The sequence below is a fragment of the Ctenocephalides felis genome, unplaced genomic scaffold (genome assembly GCF_003426905.1).
Source record: "Ctenocephalides felis isolate EL2017-DRISC unplaced genomic scaffold, ASM342690v1 CF-g0.4_SCAFFOLD_01886, whole genome shotgun sequence".
Lineage (NCBI taxonomy): Eukaryota > Metazoa > Arthropoda > Insecta > Siphonaptera > Pulicidae > Ctenocephalides > Ctenocephalides felis.
The window spans coordinates 77628281-77645049 of record NW_020538040.1 but is presented as its reverse complement, the minus strand read 5'-3'; the positions used below and the strand labels follow the sequence as shown (position 1 = coordinate 77645049).

Here is a 16769-nt window from a genome sequence, read left to right as displayed (position 1 = left end):
TATTACTTTCTGGATCATTCAGCGGGATTATAAAGAATTTAACAATTAATAAATAAATGAAATTTGGTTTACTTATGCTTAATTTATATTAATATTAAAATTAAAATTTAAAATTATTTAAAATTAATTAAATTTAAAATTAATTAATATTAATATCAATATTAAAAAATAATTGTGATATACAACTTGGCAAATTTGCGGGATTATAAAGAATTTAACAATTAATGAATAAATGAAATTTGGTTAGCTTATGCTTAATTAATAGTAATATTAAAATTGAAATTTAAAATTATTTAAAATTAATTAATATTAATATTAAAAAATAATTGTGATATACAACTTGGCATTTTTGCGGGATTATAAAAAAATTAACAATTAATAAATAAATAAAATTTGGTTAGCTTATGCTTAATTAATAGTAATAATAAAATTGAAATTTAAAATTAATTAAATTTAAAATTAATTAATATCAATATTAATATTAAAAAATAATTGTGATCTACAGCTTGCAATTTTTGCGGAATTATAAAGAATTTGACAATTAATAAACAAATGAAATGACAGATAGTAAAAACAACTGACGCTCACGCTCACGCTGCCCTACCTCTGTGGCGTGAGCGTATGTGAGCGCAAAATATGTGCTACGAGCATCCTACGATGATGCTACGAGCGTGCTTATGTGACACTCACAGCGCCAAGTCGAACGATGAAAGCGCGCTCACGACGCGCTCACAGCGCGTAAGCGTCCAAGTCGAATGCACCCAGTGTGTGGATATAATACTATTTTTTGTGATAAACTGATGTGTACCTTAAAAAAATATCCATAAATTTAACATATAATATGTGCCTATTATTGGAGAAAGATGTGCATATGCCGATTTTGTAACTATTTTATACATAGAATAAAAATTACTGGCTGTAATATAAATATATCTATAATGTATATATACATCATGCTTGTATAAAAGTTAAATGTAAGTATAAATAATCCGTTTTCTACTTACTGTCCGGTTACAATTTACTTTCGAATTTGAAAAAAAAGTCGGATACTATTTAAAATCACTAAACTAAAAAAAAATCACTTGTCCACTTGTACTACCAGCTGTCAGTCAACGACGGTTTGACAATCTTCGTATGCAAAGATTGGTGTGCATGGATGTCAGTACATGTCAGTAGAACTGTAATATGTTAATGTCATTTAATGTGTTCTTTTTCTGTTTGTATAATAATAGAATATGGTTATAAAAGATATAAACAAAACATTCATTTTTGAAGACCATCTAAAGTTCATAGTATGTATATAGAGAGAAGTACATATTTTTGACAGTATTCATTCTACATAGATTAGTGTATATAAGATATGAGAAATAGACGCTAATATTCAAATGCACCCGCACTTTATATTTATCGAAATACGTACTAATGTATGCTTATGATTTTAGCGGCTTAGCGATATAAAACAACTTGCAACTGACAGCTGTTAGTGTTGGATGAGCTTGAATATATTAATTTGTAATCTACCATAGTGACAACTTTTATTGTGGTCATTCATGAAAGCAAGATCTAAAAATATTATACTCAACAAAATCCTAGCATTTAGTATGACAATCAAATATGGGTTTGGATTTTGATGTCATTGAATTTTGTAAAAAACTTCGTTTAGAAAGGCCTCCTCCTTATAAATGCCCTGTAGAAAATTGTGACAAAAGTTACAAATCAATATGTGGAATGCAATATCATCTTGTAAATTATGATCACGATAAACCAGCACCTCAAACTCCAGTCATGACGCTGAAAAAAAAGGGTTGGTAATCTTTATTTTAAATCAACTTGGATTTTTGATTTTATATTCAACTTAATATATGTTTTTAGGTCGTACTAGTAGACCTGCAACTAAAACATCGGATTTAACAAAAAGTCCTCCAAAAGAAGTTTTGTCTTACGCTGAATCTCAAAGATATGTACAATTTGAAATAGATGGTAATATAGCAAAAATTGCTTTGGATGATCCGATTATTAGCATTGAAAAGGATTCTGATTTATTGAAAGGTTTTTATAAATATTAATGTTTGGGTATGATTATTATTAAATATAAATAGTATTTCTTTTAATATGGGAGTGACATATTTATGATAGGTAAATGCAATGTAGTTGAAAATCCAGAACCAGTTTTCTCTCTTCCTGAACCCACATATCGTCTTGTAACTGATTATAATATCTGTGATGCTCCTCCGAGACCAAATGCTTACATTAGATTCATAGAAAAGTCAACTGAAGAACTTGATGGTGAGGTATGTGATATGCATTTTTAATATTGTGATCAGTTCAAAATAGAAAAATGAACAGTTTTATTAAGTAAAAAGTTTACAAAGATTATAAAATTATTTCAAATTTGTACAAAGTTGAGTATTTCATTTGAGATAAACTTCTCAAATCCTTAAAGACTAATACATAGTTTAAAAGGATAATGGTTATTCTAATCGACTGTTTAAATATATGTATACCAAAGAAAAAAAAAATGTATATGGCAAGTATGTATCAGCATTAAAGTAATATCTTTGTAATTTCTTAATCAGAACTGGCATTTTAGGTTAGTGTTTTTTTTTATATTATATGTGGTTGAAATAAGATTAATTTGAATGATTATAATTATTATGGGTCTTTATTATAATAAACAAATGCTTAAATAATCAAATTTTATTAAATTGTTGTATGCTAGATTTTCACAATGTAGTTACATTTATAATATATGTGTAGAAAATAGTTATTTGTACTATAAACATGATTTAAAGATGAGTTGATGTTACTCGTAGGTGGAGTATGATGTAGATGAGGAGGATACAGCTTGGCTCTCTTTGATAAATGAAAAACGAGCAGCAAAAGGACAAAATTCTGTGTCTGTAGATGCTTTGGAACTTCTTATGGACCGTTTAGAAAAAGAATCTTATTTCCAGGTTAATATTTAATTTTATTGACAATTAATGTGGTGTCTTAAAATGTTACTTAATGTTTTAGGCGGCTGCCACAGGTCAAAACACTATACCTGTTGATGATGATGCAGTTTGTTGTATATGTATGGATGGTGAATGCCAGAATACAAATGTAATATTATTTTGTGACATGTGTAATTTAGCTGTTCATCAAGATTGCTATGGGGTATATTTTTATTGCTTTCAATAACATAAGTATATAATAATATATATATATATATATATATATATATATATAATAAGAAATTATATGATAAATTCCTTTGCAACATTTTTAATTTTAAACAATGTGTATTTGTATCAAAATGTACATACATTTGATAGCTTAATACACGTAATACACATTTGGTTTACTTCTACTTGATAATAAGATATTTCTTAATGGAATAATTCATTTGTGATTAATCTCAAAACATTTATAATAGAACTCAGTGAAAAAAGTAAACTATGTTAGAATTTATTTTCTTGTTATTTTTTTTATTTTATTTTTTATTAGAATTTATATTCAAGACTTTCTTTACATTCAAATAATCTGTTCAGAAATCCAAAAGTCCATACAATTCATTCTTTACATTTCTTTTATGGATCAAAGTGGATAGCTGAATTAAGTAATATATTTTTTTTAATTAATAGTTCTGACACTTTGCAGATTTTGCTGTTTATTATATTTAGTTTTATTACTTAGGTGCCGTATATTCCAGAAGGACAGTGGTTGTGCAGAAGATGCTTGCAGTCGCCGAGTAGACCTGTCAACTGTGTATTATGTCCCAACACCGGGGGGGCATTCAAGCAAACAGATCGGGGTCATTGGGCGCATGTAGTTTGTGCTCTTTGGATACCAGAAGTTCGATTTGCAAATACAGTATTTCTTGAACCTATAGGTAAATTGCTTTCTACATTCTTAAGATTGATATGGTTTTTAAATTTTTATAAACGCATTTGATTTTATAGAAGCATTTTATTAATGCCTCAATTATATTGAATTCATTATAGCAACATTGGAATTTGATTCAACTTATCAAACAAGATTTTGTATTCAAAATATTTGTTGACGTATAAAAATAAATGTTGCATCTTTTTTTACCTTAATATTAATAGATAATTTTATAGTTATGAAAAATTTAATTCTATTTTTAATATTATATATAATGTATTTTATATATAAAATGTTGTATTGTATTATCCAGATTCGATTGAGAGTATTCCAGCAGCTCGGTGGAAGTTGAGCTGTTATGTGTGTAAGCAACGTGGTGTTGGAGCCTGTATTCAATGTAATAGAAACAATTGCTACGCAGCATTTCATGTCACCTGTGCTCAACATGCAGGTCTTTATATGCGAATGGATCAGGTCAAGTAAGTTATTAATATATATTATAGTAAATATTATTCATATTATTGCAGTAATATTAATTCATTATAAATAATTGATATTATTAATAAAACAAAATTTCAGTCTATTGACAAAGTTTTACTATACTACTTATGTTACTCATTAACCTTAACCTAATTTACATTTTAAACGCCTTTATTCAAAACATAATGAAGTCTTTGAACTATTTCATAATTCAGCTATGTTATACTATACACAGTTTACATATTATCAATGCTGTGTATGTATAAGATACCAAATTGGTAGCATAAATCACAATAGCATCAATTTGTATTCTCTGAATGGGCAAATATTTGGCATTTTTCATATATTTAAGCTTTACAGGAAACAAGAAATTAAGTTGTTAACAACACATTTTATATATTGTATGTAATGTTCTTCTCTTTCAATCCTTTATGTTGTTTATTAATATTTTATTTCAGCCGGGAAGGCGATAGTATGCCAGTGCTAGTACAAAAAACTGCATTTTGTGATGCACATGCTCCTCCGGGTGCTGTTAATGAGGTTGTTGATAGAAGTCAAAAGTCTCGAGAAGAATCTCGTAACAAAATGAAACAGGTTAGCTCGGCATGTGAAATTTGTCTATTATAAGGTGCTTATTTGGTATTATTATAGTAGTTACAGAATTTATTTTGATTATGATTCAAGCTTTCTGAAGAAAATTTTTGAATTCTGAAGAAGTTGAATAATTTTTTAGGGCCTGATTTTATTTTGTTGATTACATAGCATGTTTATTGCATATAGATTTATTCAAGTAGCATGAGAATAATGATCATTATTCTGATATTAGATATATTTTCCTTAGGGAAAATGCACTAATCTTTGTTTAAATATTTTTAGGCAAGGCGGCTACTGGCTAAGAAAAGAACTACTGTTCCAGTGATTTTAATTCCTACTATACCTCCGGAAAGAGTACAAGAAATTGCAAGTCTGGTAACTATTCAAAAGAAACCACAATTTATTCAAAGGCTTATAGCATACTGGACACTTAAGAGACACCACAGAAATGGAGTGAGTTTAAATATAATTTCATACTGTTGTCATATTAATATTGTCATTTTAATAAGTTATTAACTTCTCCAAGTAGGAGTTTGTTTTTACGAACAAATTCTATTTGCTAATTTTACATTTTCTTGATGTTTCAAGTCGTTCTGAAATGATTGAGACTCAATTTGGAAAAGATATGCGTGTTTGTGTGTGTATGTGAGCTGATTTTTGACCTTTGATTTCTCAAAAATGACTGGACCGATTTCAAAAATTTATGCCATTCAATGTAACTCAATAAGGTTTATCAGTTTTGTGCAGTGATTAGTCAAGACATTTCTTTGTAATTAGCAGGACATTTTTTGACAGATTTTAGCCCACAATCTTCAATCGAATTCATAAACTCAAAAACCATTTCAAAGACATTAGTTAGGAGTCACTTCGATTACTTTTTGGTGAAGATCGGCTGGGCTGTTTTGTTGTAATCAAAGTTTAAATCTTTTTGACGGTTTTGATAGAACTGTGTATAACGATAGATTTCATAGAAATTCTGATGCAATATACTAAGATAATGTAGTCCCACGATAAGCGGTTGAATTACAGAAATTCCTCAAAGAATTTCGTCGGGCTTAATAAATTTTTGTTAATTTTAGAATATTTTAAAAAATATAATCATATTCTTTCAAAAGTAAACAAATTATGCTCATAAACAAATCACACAAAAATAAAAAAAATCTACCTAGTACACCCATTAATTATCTTCATGAATATGCTTCATTAGACAGCATTACATGCAAAATGATCATTTAAGTGACATCTCCGTTTATTTTTTTCCTTTTCCGAATATTATAAATTCTACGAGTGGCGTATTGTACCGAGAGCGACACAGAAGCGTTTCTATGTGTCCGTCCGCATGTCTATTTGTCTCGAGGCAATTAAGCGATTCTAATCGGAATGTATACCTATTATGCATATATATGCGCCGCGTGTTTTGTAGGTACTGACTGATTACAGTTGACCTCTGCACAGTTTATGTATTAAAATTATTTTATTGTGAAATGTTTATTTTTTTACAAGCATTTTTGTTTTATTTAATGAAATACTAATCAATTATTGTTTTTAATATTAATATTCTCTTATTAGGTACCTTTACTAAGGAGGCTACAAAGTCAAGGCAGTGGAAATATGAGAAATATGGGTGATGAAGCTCCTGATACTGCAGAATTATGTCGTCAACTGAAGTATTGGCAATGCCTCAGACAAGACTTAGAAAGAGCTAGGTAAAAAACTTGCAATAATCTTATCATATTGCACAATAATGTTTTCAATATATGAAAGGCTACTTTTCTGTCCCAAAATTATGACTAGTTTGGAAAACGTTTACAGATTCTAATCAAATATTTTATTGGATGTACTATATCTTTGCATGCATAATAAGTTCTCTGAATTCATTCTTTATATCCATAACTTATTCAGGATTCAGTAAAGTTTCTTTTTTCTTAAATTGCTGTTATTTAATTTATTCATTCATTATAGGCTGCTGTGTGAATTAGTGAGAAAAAGGGAGAAATTAAAGTCAGCATTAACAAGAGTTAAAGAAAGATCTTTGCTTATTGAGATTGATCCATTGAATGCATCAATGGGAATTTTACTTCAACAATTAGAAGCCAAGGACACGAGCAGTATTTTCTGTGAACCAGTTGATCCTACAGAAGTAAATTAATTTTCACAACAATTTTTAATGCTTGCATGCTTTTCACTACATATCATGAAACTAACCTTTGATGTATTTATATGGATTTGTGTGATTTATTGTTTTGTTTGCTATATTTTGTATGCATGATTCTTTTTCAGACCTGGATTTACCAGAAAATAGAAAGAATGGACTACAATTCAATATGAAATGTAACGTAAAGTCACGCTTACTATTCAAAATTATAAAATGTATTGATTTATGTAGTCTATTTATACATATGTAGTATTTTTAAGCAATATACTTAATATTAAGTTTTTCGTGAATTATAGATGCACTACTTTGGATGTGGCATTGAATCAAATATTATTAAACATTGGTGTGGGCTGTGCTCGCTTTTTATAAATGAATATTGTTGGAGGTAAAATTCTACTTCCAGAATCTTAGGCTTGTGAAATGAGAGTTGTGATTTTTTTGCTTATTATATATGGCTGTTACCAACATATATTTCTTCTCCAACTGTGTCATTGCAACGCTTAATAGCTTGCAATTAAGTAATGTTTTAAATATCATGCTTTCTATTAGTTTTGCATCAGCTTTTTAACTTTGGTTGTTTGAGATATGTTTATAATAAAAAAATAACTCCAATGCTTGAAACTCAAATATGGTGGCAACTGTCAGTTGTAAAGTTATTAAAAGCATTATTTTTAAGATGCAGGTTTAGAAACCTGATTTACCTAGTCTGATTTATTAGATGTTTATATTTTTTAAATTTAAGTAGAATATCTAAAGTCAATACTCACAAACAGAGAGTGAGGAATGTGATATGTCTAAAAACAGTTCTTAAAATAGAAATCAAATAGTAAGAACTGAATAATAAACAGACTACTATTGAAAGGCTCTCTTAGAGGAGTTATTTTTATGAATTTTGTTTATCTATTTTTATTGCATCAAGCTTTGTCATAATTAAAAATGTTTTTTGATTTATTATTGGTTTATTAATCTTTAAATCGTAATACTTTTCCTATGTATTTCATCTTTTTTAGTTATATACTAATACTACATCTTGCTCCTATGTCTGGTAATTGAAATATTATTATTTTGTACATGTTTTATTGTAAGTATGATTCAAACATACAGCACAATTTTGATTGTATTATTTCTAGACCGTGCTGTTAAATGTTGATTTTGATTTCAATTTTTGTGCGACTCTGGTATGCAGGAAACAAAGATAGGTGAAAGGTATTGTTTGAGTATGTTTAACATATGTAACTATATTAGTTCTAAATAATGAAATTAAAATTTTGGTAATATAGTTGCAATTTTAATTTCATCTCATCATAAATAAGAAGCGAAACAAATATTATTTTCATTCCTGAGAAGATAATGGAAATTTAGTTTTTTAAGCATGTTTGACATCAATATTTTACTATGCTTTCAACATTTCTGCATGTAAGTATCTCCTTTTTATATTTACTCAAAATTCTTACTTTATGCTGTGGCATTACATAATTTTGTGAAATCATTTAATACAAAAATATAAATTATGCTTGAATAACTTGAAATATGAAAATAATGGAATTGTTTTATAATTAGGTTCCAGACTACTCAACTGTTGTCACATGCCCAATGGATTTAAGTACTATGAGGATGAAATTGGAAAATGGACAATACCAAAATTTGGATGATTTAGAAGCCGATTTTAATTTAATGATTGCAAACTGTTTTGCATACAATAATAAAGATACTGTTTTTTACAAGTGAGTTAAAAATCAATTTCTAATCATTACTTCATTATCTGTTAATAATTGCTGATTTTATTAACTTAAATCGCACAATTATCAGTAACATAATTTTTTTAGAGCTGGAGTAAAAATGCGGGATCAATGTATTCCAATACTTAAAAATGCAAGGAAAGAATTAGCAGATTTAGGCTTGCTAAGTGCTTCCAATTCTACTCCTAACATAGAGGAGACAGGCGCTAAAGAAATTGATGCAGAATTTCAAAAAATTGTGGTAGGTTTATTTTATACTTTTTAATTTTGTTTGCAAGGTTTTAATAAAAACTATTTTTTTAGAATTCTTCAAAAAATGATAAAATATCTGAATTGAAGAATTTATTGGAAAAGGCAGGACAGTTGCGACATGGACTAGCACGTGCCAAACGTGTTAAGAGCATTCGAGCAGAATTAAAGATTTTAAAGAAAAATGCTGTAAGTAATTTTAATGACGAAGGAAAGAATTAAAATAAGTTCAAGTAGAATTCAAGATTTTTTAAATGAAATCTTTAGTTATTTTGAAGCAAAACTATGTTCTTATTGCAATCTATTATTTAAAATTTAATTACAATTTATGTTGAAGTTAATATGTTGAATGAATGAATATGTTTCTATATTTGTTCTAAATTTATATATATATATATATATATATATATATATATGTGTGTGTGTGTATATTAAATGTTAAATATGAACAAAGCAACACTCAGATTTTTTAACACAACTTTATTTTATAATTACAAACGTTTCGAGACCATGGTGTGCCTCATCTTCAGTGTAATTTCAAAAAACAGTTACTTATTACTATACATTCTTTACGTATAGTAAATCTGAGTGTTGCTTTGTTTATATTTAACATTTAATATTCGTTCCACTCATATCACAAAATTCTATAATACAGTAGAACCTCGATTATCCGGACTAATTGTTGTCGATAGGCATCCGGTTAATCGAAAATCCGGATAATCCAAATTATGAAGAATAATATTTTGTTTATCAAAAATAACAAATACATACATAGATATCAACAAAAATCAATCCACAACTTGCCATAAACCATTCATCGTCGCCTAATTTTTCATTTATCTGTAATGTCTTTTCACAGATATCGGTTGTCCTGTTGATCGTTTTTGTAAAAACCAACAATATAAAGCTTCTTCTAAGAGTTAATTTTTCGGTCTCTTCATAATTTTCCGATTTTCACTCTCCTCTTCACTATCCAACTTGCAAGTATACGACAAAATTGAATCGGTATTTTTTTTAATATCGCTTATAGTGGATGTACCTACAGCATACCTATCAGCTAACTTACGGCCGGTTTCGTCTTTTTTAATGATTCTATAATAATTATTTTATCTTTAAGGGATAACACCACCCTTTAAAAATGTATATATGCACATCAAAACAGAGAATGTATTAATGTATATATGCACATCAGAATATGCAAGTTTCGACGCGATTATATCCGGATAATCGCGAATCCGTATAACCGAGGTCCGGATAATCGAGGTTCTACTGTATATGTATATAATTATATATATATATATATATATATATATATATATGTGTTTAAATTGAGTTAAAAAGTCTGGCATTACATCAATGAAAATAGTATGAGAGTTTTTAAAAATTTATGCAATGTTTTTGCAATTGCATAACGACATCGGTCATAAACAAACGCTTTGACAATACGGCCCTGAACGAAACAAACACGTGGTTCCTCGAAAGCGTGTCAAAGTTTCTTAAAAATAACAAGATCCCATCGCTTTTTAAATTTTCCGTAAAATTTGAACACATGCTAAAAACAGCTTCAAGAAAAAATGTTGCATTCCTATCTTAAACTCCAAACAGTAAATACATAGTTTAAACAACTTGTTAAGTTATCATGTTTATTTGTGTGTTTTACCATCTGTGATGTTAAAAAATATATATTTTTTCAATGTGCTTACTCATGCCATGGATTAATAATGTTTTCATATGTTTTATTAGGATACAAAATTGTAAGTGTTTATTATTATTATTATTATTGTTTTTCTATGAAATTTCTTATTTATTTATTAATTATTATATTATTTATTAATTATTTATTTGGTTTTAATTTTTATAGTAAAAATTGATTACCACTGAATGAAGGCTAAGATGCTAGCTAAAATGTAAGGATTTTAAATAAATAAATTTGTAAAAACTCTCATACCATTTTTATTGTTGTAACGCCCGACTTTTTAACTCAATTTAAACATATTATATCAACATCAAGTTCAAGACTATTATATATATATATATATATATATATATATATATATATATATATATATATATATATATATATGTATATGTATATGTTTATGTATGTATGTATGGGTGTGTATCTTGTGAAAAAATCTGATTTATTTATTTTAAATAGGTTACAGATAGTTCTCAATCAGATGGGGATGAAGCAGTTTTAGCCAAGAGTAAAACATCTCCAGTCAAGGATACTAGAAATTCTCCAACAGGCGGAGTAAATCGCAGGTCAGGTTTTATAATCTTATATTACACAAACAATAGTTGGTGATATATTTGTCAAAAATGAACATTTTTGCATTTCTCGACGTTTTGAAGGTTTCTGAAGATTTTGGCATACCTCACAAAAAATGTATGTGTGAGTGTGTGTGTGTTTTGTATGTCCGCATTTTTTCGTACACGTTTTCGGGCGGATGGATCAACCGATTAGAATGGTTCAAAAAACATTCGATTTCTATTGATAAGGAGATGTGCTGATTAATTTTTGGCAAAGGCAGGTCCAGCCGTTACGGAGATAACGAGCAAAGAGTACAGAAAATACAAATCGAGCTAAAAATATGATCTAAAAAACATTCAATTTGTAATGATTGGGAGAAGAGGTGATTAGCTTTTAGCAAAGGCAGGTCCAACCATTTCAAAGATACAGAGCTAAATGTGCAAAAAATGGCAGTTTTTGAGAGAACTAACGTTCGATTTGAATTATTCAAAGAACTTTCTGCTTGTTTCAATAAAATAATTGCTTTTGGAAAAAAAAAATTATTTGTTTCTATTTTTTTTTTCAAAAAAAAATCTTTTTTTTTTTCAAGAATTTTTTTTTTTGTATATCGAAAATAATTCAGATTTTAATTTTAATTATGTTCTTATATACTTTAAGCAAATAATTTCAACTTTGCAACTCAGTTTATATAATTCTTATAAATATTAGACATTATTACAATATTTATAGAAATTTATATGAAAACACTTAATATTCCTCGTCATTGCATTATGGTACTCGAAGTTCCAGGAATTTGCCTCAAGGCACGATGCCATACACCACTAGTTTTGGTTTAATTATTTGAACATGATTATAGATTTTGTTTTGAGATATTTTGTAGGCTTATAGAGTTTAAATAATTCAAATAATTTGATTTTGTTTTTATTGGGTTCATTGGAGAGTCATTTTGTTTTTGGTAGATATTTTGGCAAATCATAACCATATAATTAACAAATATTTTATTAAATTATATATATTGGCTGTTTTGGTTTATCTTTTTTCATATTTCTGATAGTAGCATAATTCCGAAATAATACATTTTTTAGTCGTTATTGGCAAATAACTGTTGAAGGTGGTTTTTGACCACCTCATTTGAGGTGAAGGTTTTACCCTCTAAAAATTTATTTAGTGATTGCAACAAATACTAGTCCAATGATGCCAGGTGTGGGAAATATGGTGGGTGTGGCATTGTGCCCCATTCAAGCTAAAGAATTTTTTGGCGATTGACATAACTTACGTGAGGTCAGGCTTGATGCAATTCTATACCTTTTTTTTTTTTTAATATTATTTTTATTTATTTACATATATACATTATTTTCATACCTTGACTGTTGAATTACATTACTTAGCTTATTCAGCTGATTACAGTATGTTGAATTAGCCATTATGTTATCCTGAAAGAGCTAGAAAACGACAAACTCCTCTAACTACTAACCAATACAGCGGTGAATATTGACTTTGCGACTGTTTTGAGCAAGTTCTTCCTTTGTGTTTCATGAATCATTGCTTGTGATGTATTGTATATAACCCATTTTCGATATTTGAAGGGAAACCATCCAAATAGAATTTTTCACATAACAAACCTTAATTTTTGAAATCATATAATAATTATGGGGCTTAAGTGACAAAAAAAAAATATAATTATATCCTCTGTGGTGAAAAAGAGAATGACCTACCTAAGAACCTTATTTTATTTTTAATTTCACAGAACTGCTGTATTATTTACAAAAAAAGCACAGGCTGCACTTCGAAAACCAATTGAAATGGATTCAATGTTAGCAATAGAAGATAATATAAATAAAGGAAAGGAAGATGTTCAATTTCAAAACCAAACTCAAAAGCAGTCCAATTTATCAATGGATACATCAGCACCCGAAGTATCATCTGGTCGTAAAAATAAGAAAACACGTAGGTGAGTAATATATATATATATATATATATATATATATATATATATATATATATATATATATATATATATATACAGTAGAAACTCGATTAACCGGACTAATTGTTGTCAATAAGCATCCGGATAATCAAATGTATGAAAAATAATATTATGTGTTTATTAAAAACAACAAATACATAAATATCAACAAAAGTCAATGTTTTTTTAAAGAAATTGATGCTTATGTATGCACATGCATATTTTCTTAGATTTCATTACATACCATACATTGTACTAAGCCGGAGCATTAATCATGGGATAAAATAGTTAGGTACTTATGTACAAATAATTTGTTTACAATGTTTATTTGGTGATTTGCATTTAGTAATCATGAAATAAGTTTAATTTGGTTTAAAATATTTGGTAATAGTGTTTTACGTAAGCAACTTTTCCTCTTCATTGCTGCTGTTGGTAGTCTGAATAATCGCGAAATCGTATAACTGAGGTCTGGGAAAACGAGGTTCTACTGTATGTATGTATGTATGTATGTGTATATATATATATATATATATATATATTTATCAACTCTTTTAAAGAATATCAAATTTTCAGTAAATACTTCAGCAAACTTTTTGCGTGATTGTTACACAGCCATGATAAGTTCTTAAAAAAGTGTTATTTCTCCACACATCATTTGATATTTATGTAGTTTAGTTACCCTCTAACTATGGAATGAATGAATTTTACTTATTAAATATTAATAGAGTAAACTTACAATAATATATTAAGAAAAATATATAATAATATAAAAGCGCATATAATACAAATATAAAATGGTAAGATTTATATTTAGCAGGAAAGATTTGTCAAAAAGTGCAAATAGTACCTTGGAATCTTCAACCAATAGCAATGCTGTATCACAAAGCTTTCTTGTGTATCGTGCTAGAAAAGAAGCTGAAGTATCTGATAGTGAATCACAGGAGTCCTTATCAGAAAGTACCTGCAGTAGCTGCAGTCATGAGAGTGATGAGTGAGTCAATGTTTCTTAAACTCTATTTCAGAGATTTGAAAAAGCTAATTTTTTATAGTGTTGAATTTTGATGATTTCGGTTCAATAAGTTGGATAAATCGTTTTTACAATAAAACACAATATAGGCACAGATAAAATTGTTAATGAATCAGTTAGTTCAACAGAGGAACAGAAATTATGCGCTTAACTTAAATGTGAACATTTTATTAACACCAATGAGACTAGGCTGTTTTATCTAAAGAAAACCTTCTAATGATTTTAACATTTCAAGTATTTTAAAGAGCAAATAAAAGAGGCAGTTTAAATAGTGTCATTTTAATCAAACCTGTACGCGCTGTAAGATATTGGAAAGTTTTTTTTAAGTCAATAAGAAAATTCTGTGCTTAGTTGATAATTGTCTGATATATAATAATACTATTGACTTTTGGTGCCTCCCACTATGATTTCGATAATGCAATAGATATCAAGATATTTTTCAATGCAATGTATTTTGTATTTTTTTAAAATGACACATGCTGTGAAACTTTCTCCTCGACTATAGATTATTATGTGAATTTTTCTTTTCTTTTCTTTTCATTATTTTTGAACAGCATTCAGAGCTTGAAATTTTCTGAGCTATTGATACTTCTTAACTACGTGAGCTGTTTATCCGAAACACAGATTTAAATCCGAGAAGCTAGGCATTTACCATGATGATACAAACCCTCACTTTCATTAAAAGAAAACAAAAATAATAGTAAGTGACCAGGCTAAGTTGTATAGTCTGGTAATTTTCTGACTTTAGCTTCCCTTTTTATATTACCTAAGTATGTTTTAAACTATAATTATCATAACGACAAAGCCTTATATAAGCACAAAGTGATTATGTATGAAGTAACCACATAAAGACTTTTTTTTTTCAAAGTAAAATATATGATAATTTTTGTATTTCACAGTTCCTGTGGTAATTGTTCTCATAGTTCAGAGTGGTTTAGTAGCAATGATGAAGGTGTCGAGAATGAGCCAATTGCAGGTTCGAGTAAGCCTTCTCTGAAGCCATTGCAATTAGTTTGGGCTAAATGTCGAGGTTATCCTTGGTACCCAGCATTAATTATGGATCCGGAGACTCCTCGCGGCTTCGTTCACAAGGGTGTTCCGTTACCATACCCGCCATCTGATGTCCTAACATTACGCGCTAAAAAAATTCCTGCAGATGGAGAATCAGTATTTCTCGTTTTATTTTTTGATGCAAAGCGTACATGGCAGTGGCTGCCTGCTAGCAAATTGGAACTTCTAGGAATCAGCAAATCACTAGATCAACAGAAATTGACAGAAAGTCGAAAACCTGCCGATAAGAAAGCTGTAAAGAAAGCTTACAATGATGCACAATTATATTTAAGTCAAGTTACAGATGCTCAAGGACCAGACGCAATTATGTAATTGGATTTTTTATTTAATGTTTATTGTATATTTAATTATTATCTGTTTTTATATTATTGACCCAGTACAAATAAATATTAAATTACACAGGATTTTGCGGTAATATAGTTCTATGCTTTATTTATTTAATGTGTATGATTTTGTTATTATTATTATAGCGATCGATGCGTTTTATTATAAATAAACATATGCATTTGTTTTATTAATATTCCCTTGCGCCTATAACCATTATTGAACTTACTCAAACAGCGAACACAGTTCTGTAATCTATGTCACGAGTAAAACTAAAATATGTGATTGTATATGTCATAAGATTAAACTTGTTTATTTAAATATATTTATTGATTTTGGCGGGCTGAAGAGACACTTCGTATTTTCTGGCAGTATTTTAAAATAAGAGCAATGTAATACTCTAGAATTGTGATATTTGCCATTATCTTTGGTATCACTAATAGTTATTCTCGACGTTTGCTTTATATTATAATAAACAATAAGCAACATAATTTATAATTGTGGACGCTGAAATTTTAATGCTCGAATTTAATTTAGGGGTGAAAGAGATTTATATTTTATTAACGTGTATATCAGCCTTTCTTGGCTATAATATATATATTTTGCAAAGTATTGTTTAAGGTAGTGAAATAGTCTTGCAGTAACTATAAATAGGTTATGCAATAAATACAACAGCGCAATAGCCTGAAATTGAGTTTCGAGAGTCCCTAAAATATACATTTTCTATTTATTCAATTAGAAACTGGTTATTGAAAACTTTCAGTAACTCTGGAAATCTTATATCTCTGCTTCTGGGGTGGGTATAGGACCCGGCGCCAGTGGTTACTATACCACGTTCTTACCACATATAGATGTATCTTATAATATCGATTTATTTATAAATATTGACTTTTGTTTACATTTGGCAATACTAAATAATATATTGGTATTCATACAAGAATTTAGTAATATTTGTTTAGTGCTTACCCAACTTGTCGACGAGTCGCATTTCTTTTGATACTTTGTTTATTATTAGATACATTAGATTGAATTATTTTTATTTTATA

General features: G+C 28.4%; 1 protein-coding gene across 2 annotated transcripts; it reads left to right on the top strand.

Moving 5' to 3' along the window:
- The first annotated feature begins 1193 nt into the window (after nt 1-1193).
- Nucleotides 1194-15797, top strand: LOC113376679 (peregrin-like). 2 transcript variants are annotated; one of them, XM_026616686.1, is made up of 19 exons: nt 1194-1292; nt 1443-1804; nt 1873-2049; nt 2137-2291; nt 2814-2954; nt 3016-3156; nt 3676-3871; nt 4178-4343; nt 4803-4938; nt 5221-5391; nt 6508-6644; nt 6901-7078; nt 8654-8817; nt 8920-9073; nt 9136-9270; nt 11240-11346; nt 13083-13286; nt 14119-14292; nt 15228-15797. In XM_026616686.1, exons 2-19 carry the CDS (start codon nt 1615-1617, stop codon nt 15709-15711), a joined length of 3210 nt encoding a protein of 1069 aa, XP_026472471.1. In that variant the 5' UTR covers nt 1194-1292; nt 1443-1614; the 3' UTR covers nt 15712-15797. The 2 variants fall into 2 exon arrangements, with proteins under 2 accessions (XP_026472471.1, XP_026472470.1); XM_026616685.1 differs by having other exon boundaries at nt 14116-14292.
- Nucleotides 15798-16769: the final 972 nt, after the last annotated feature.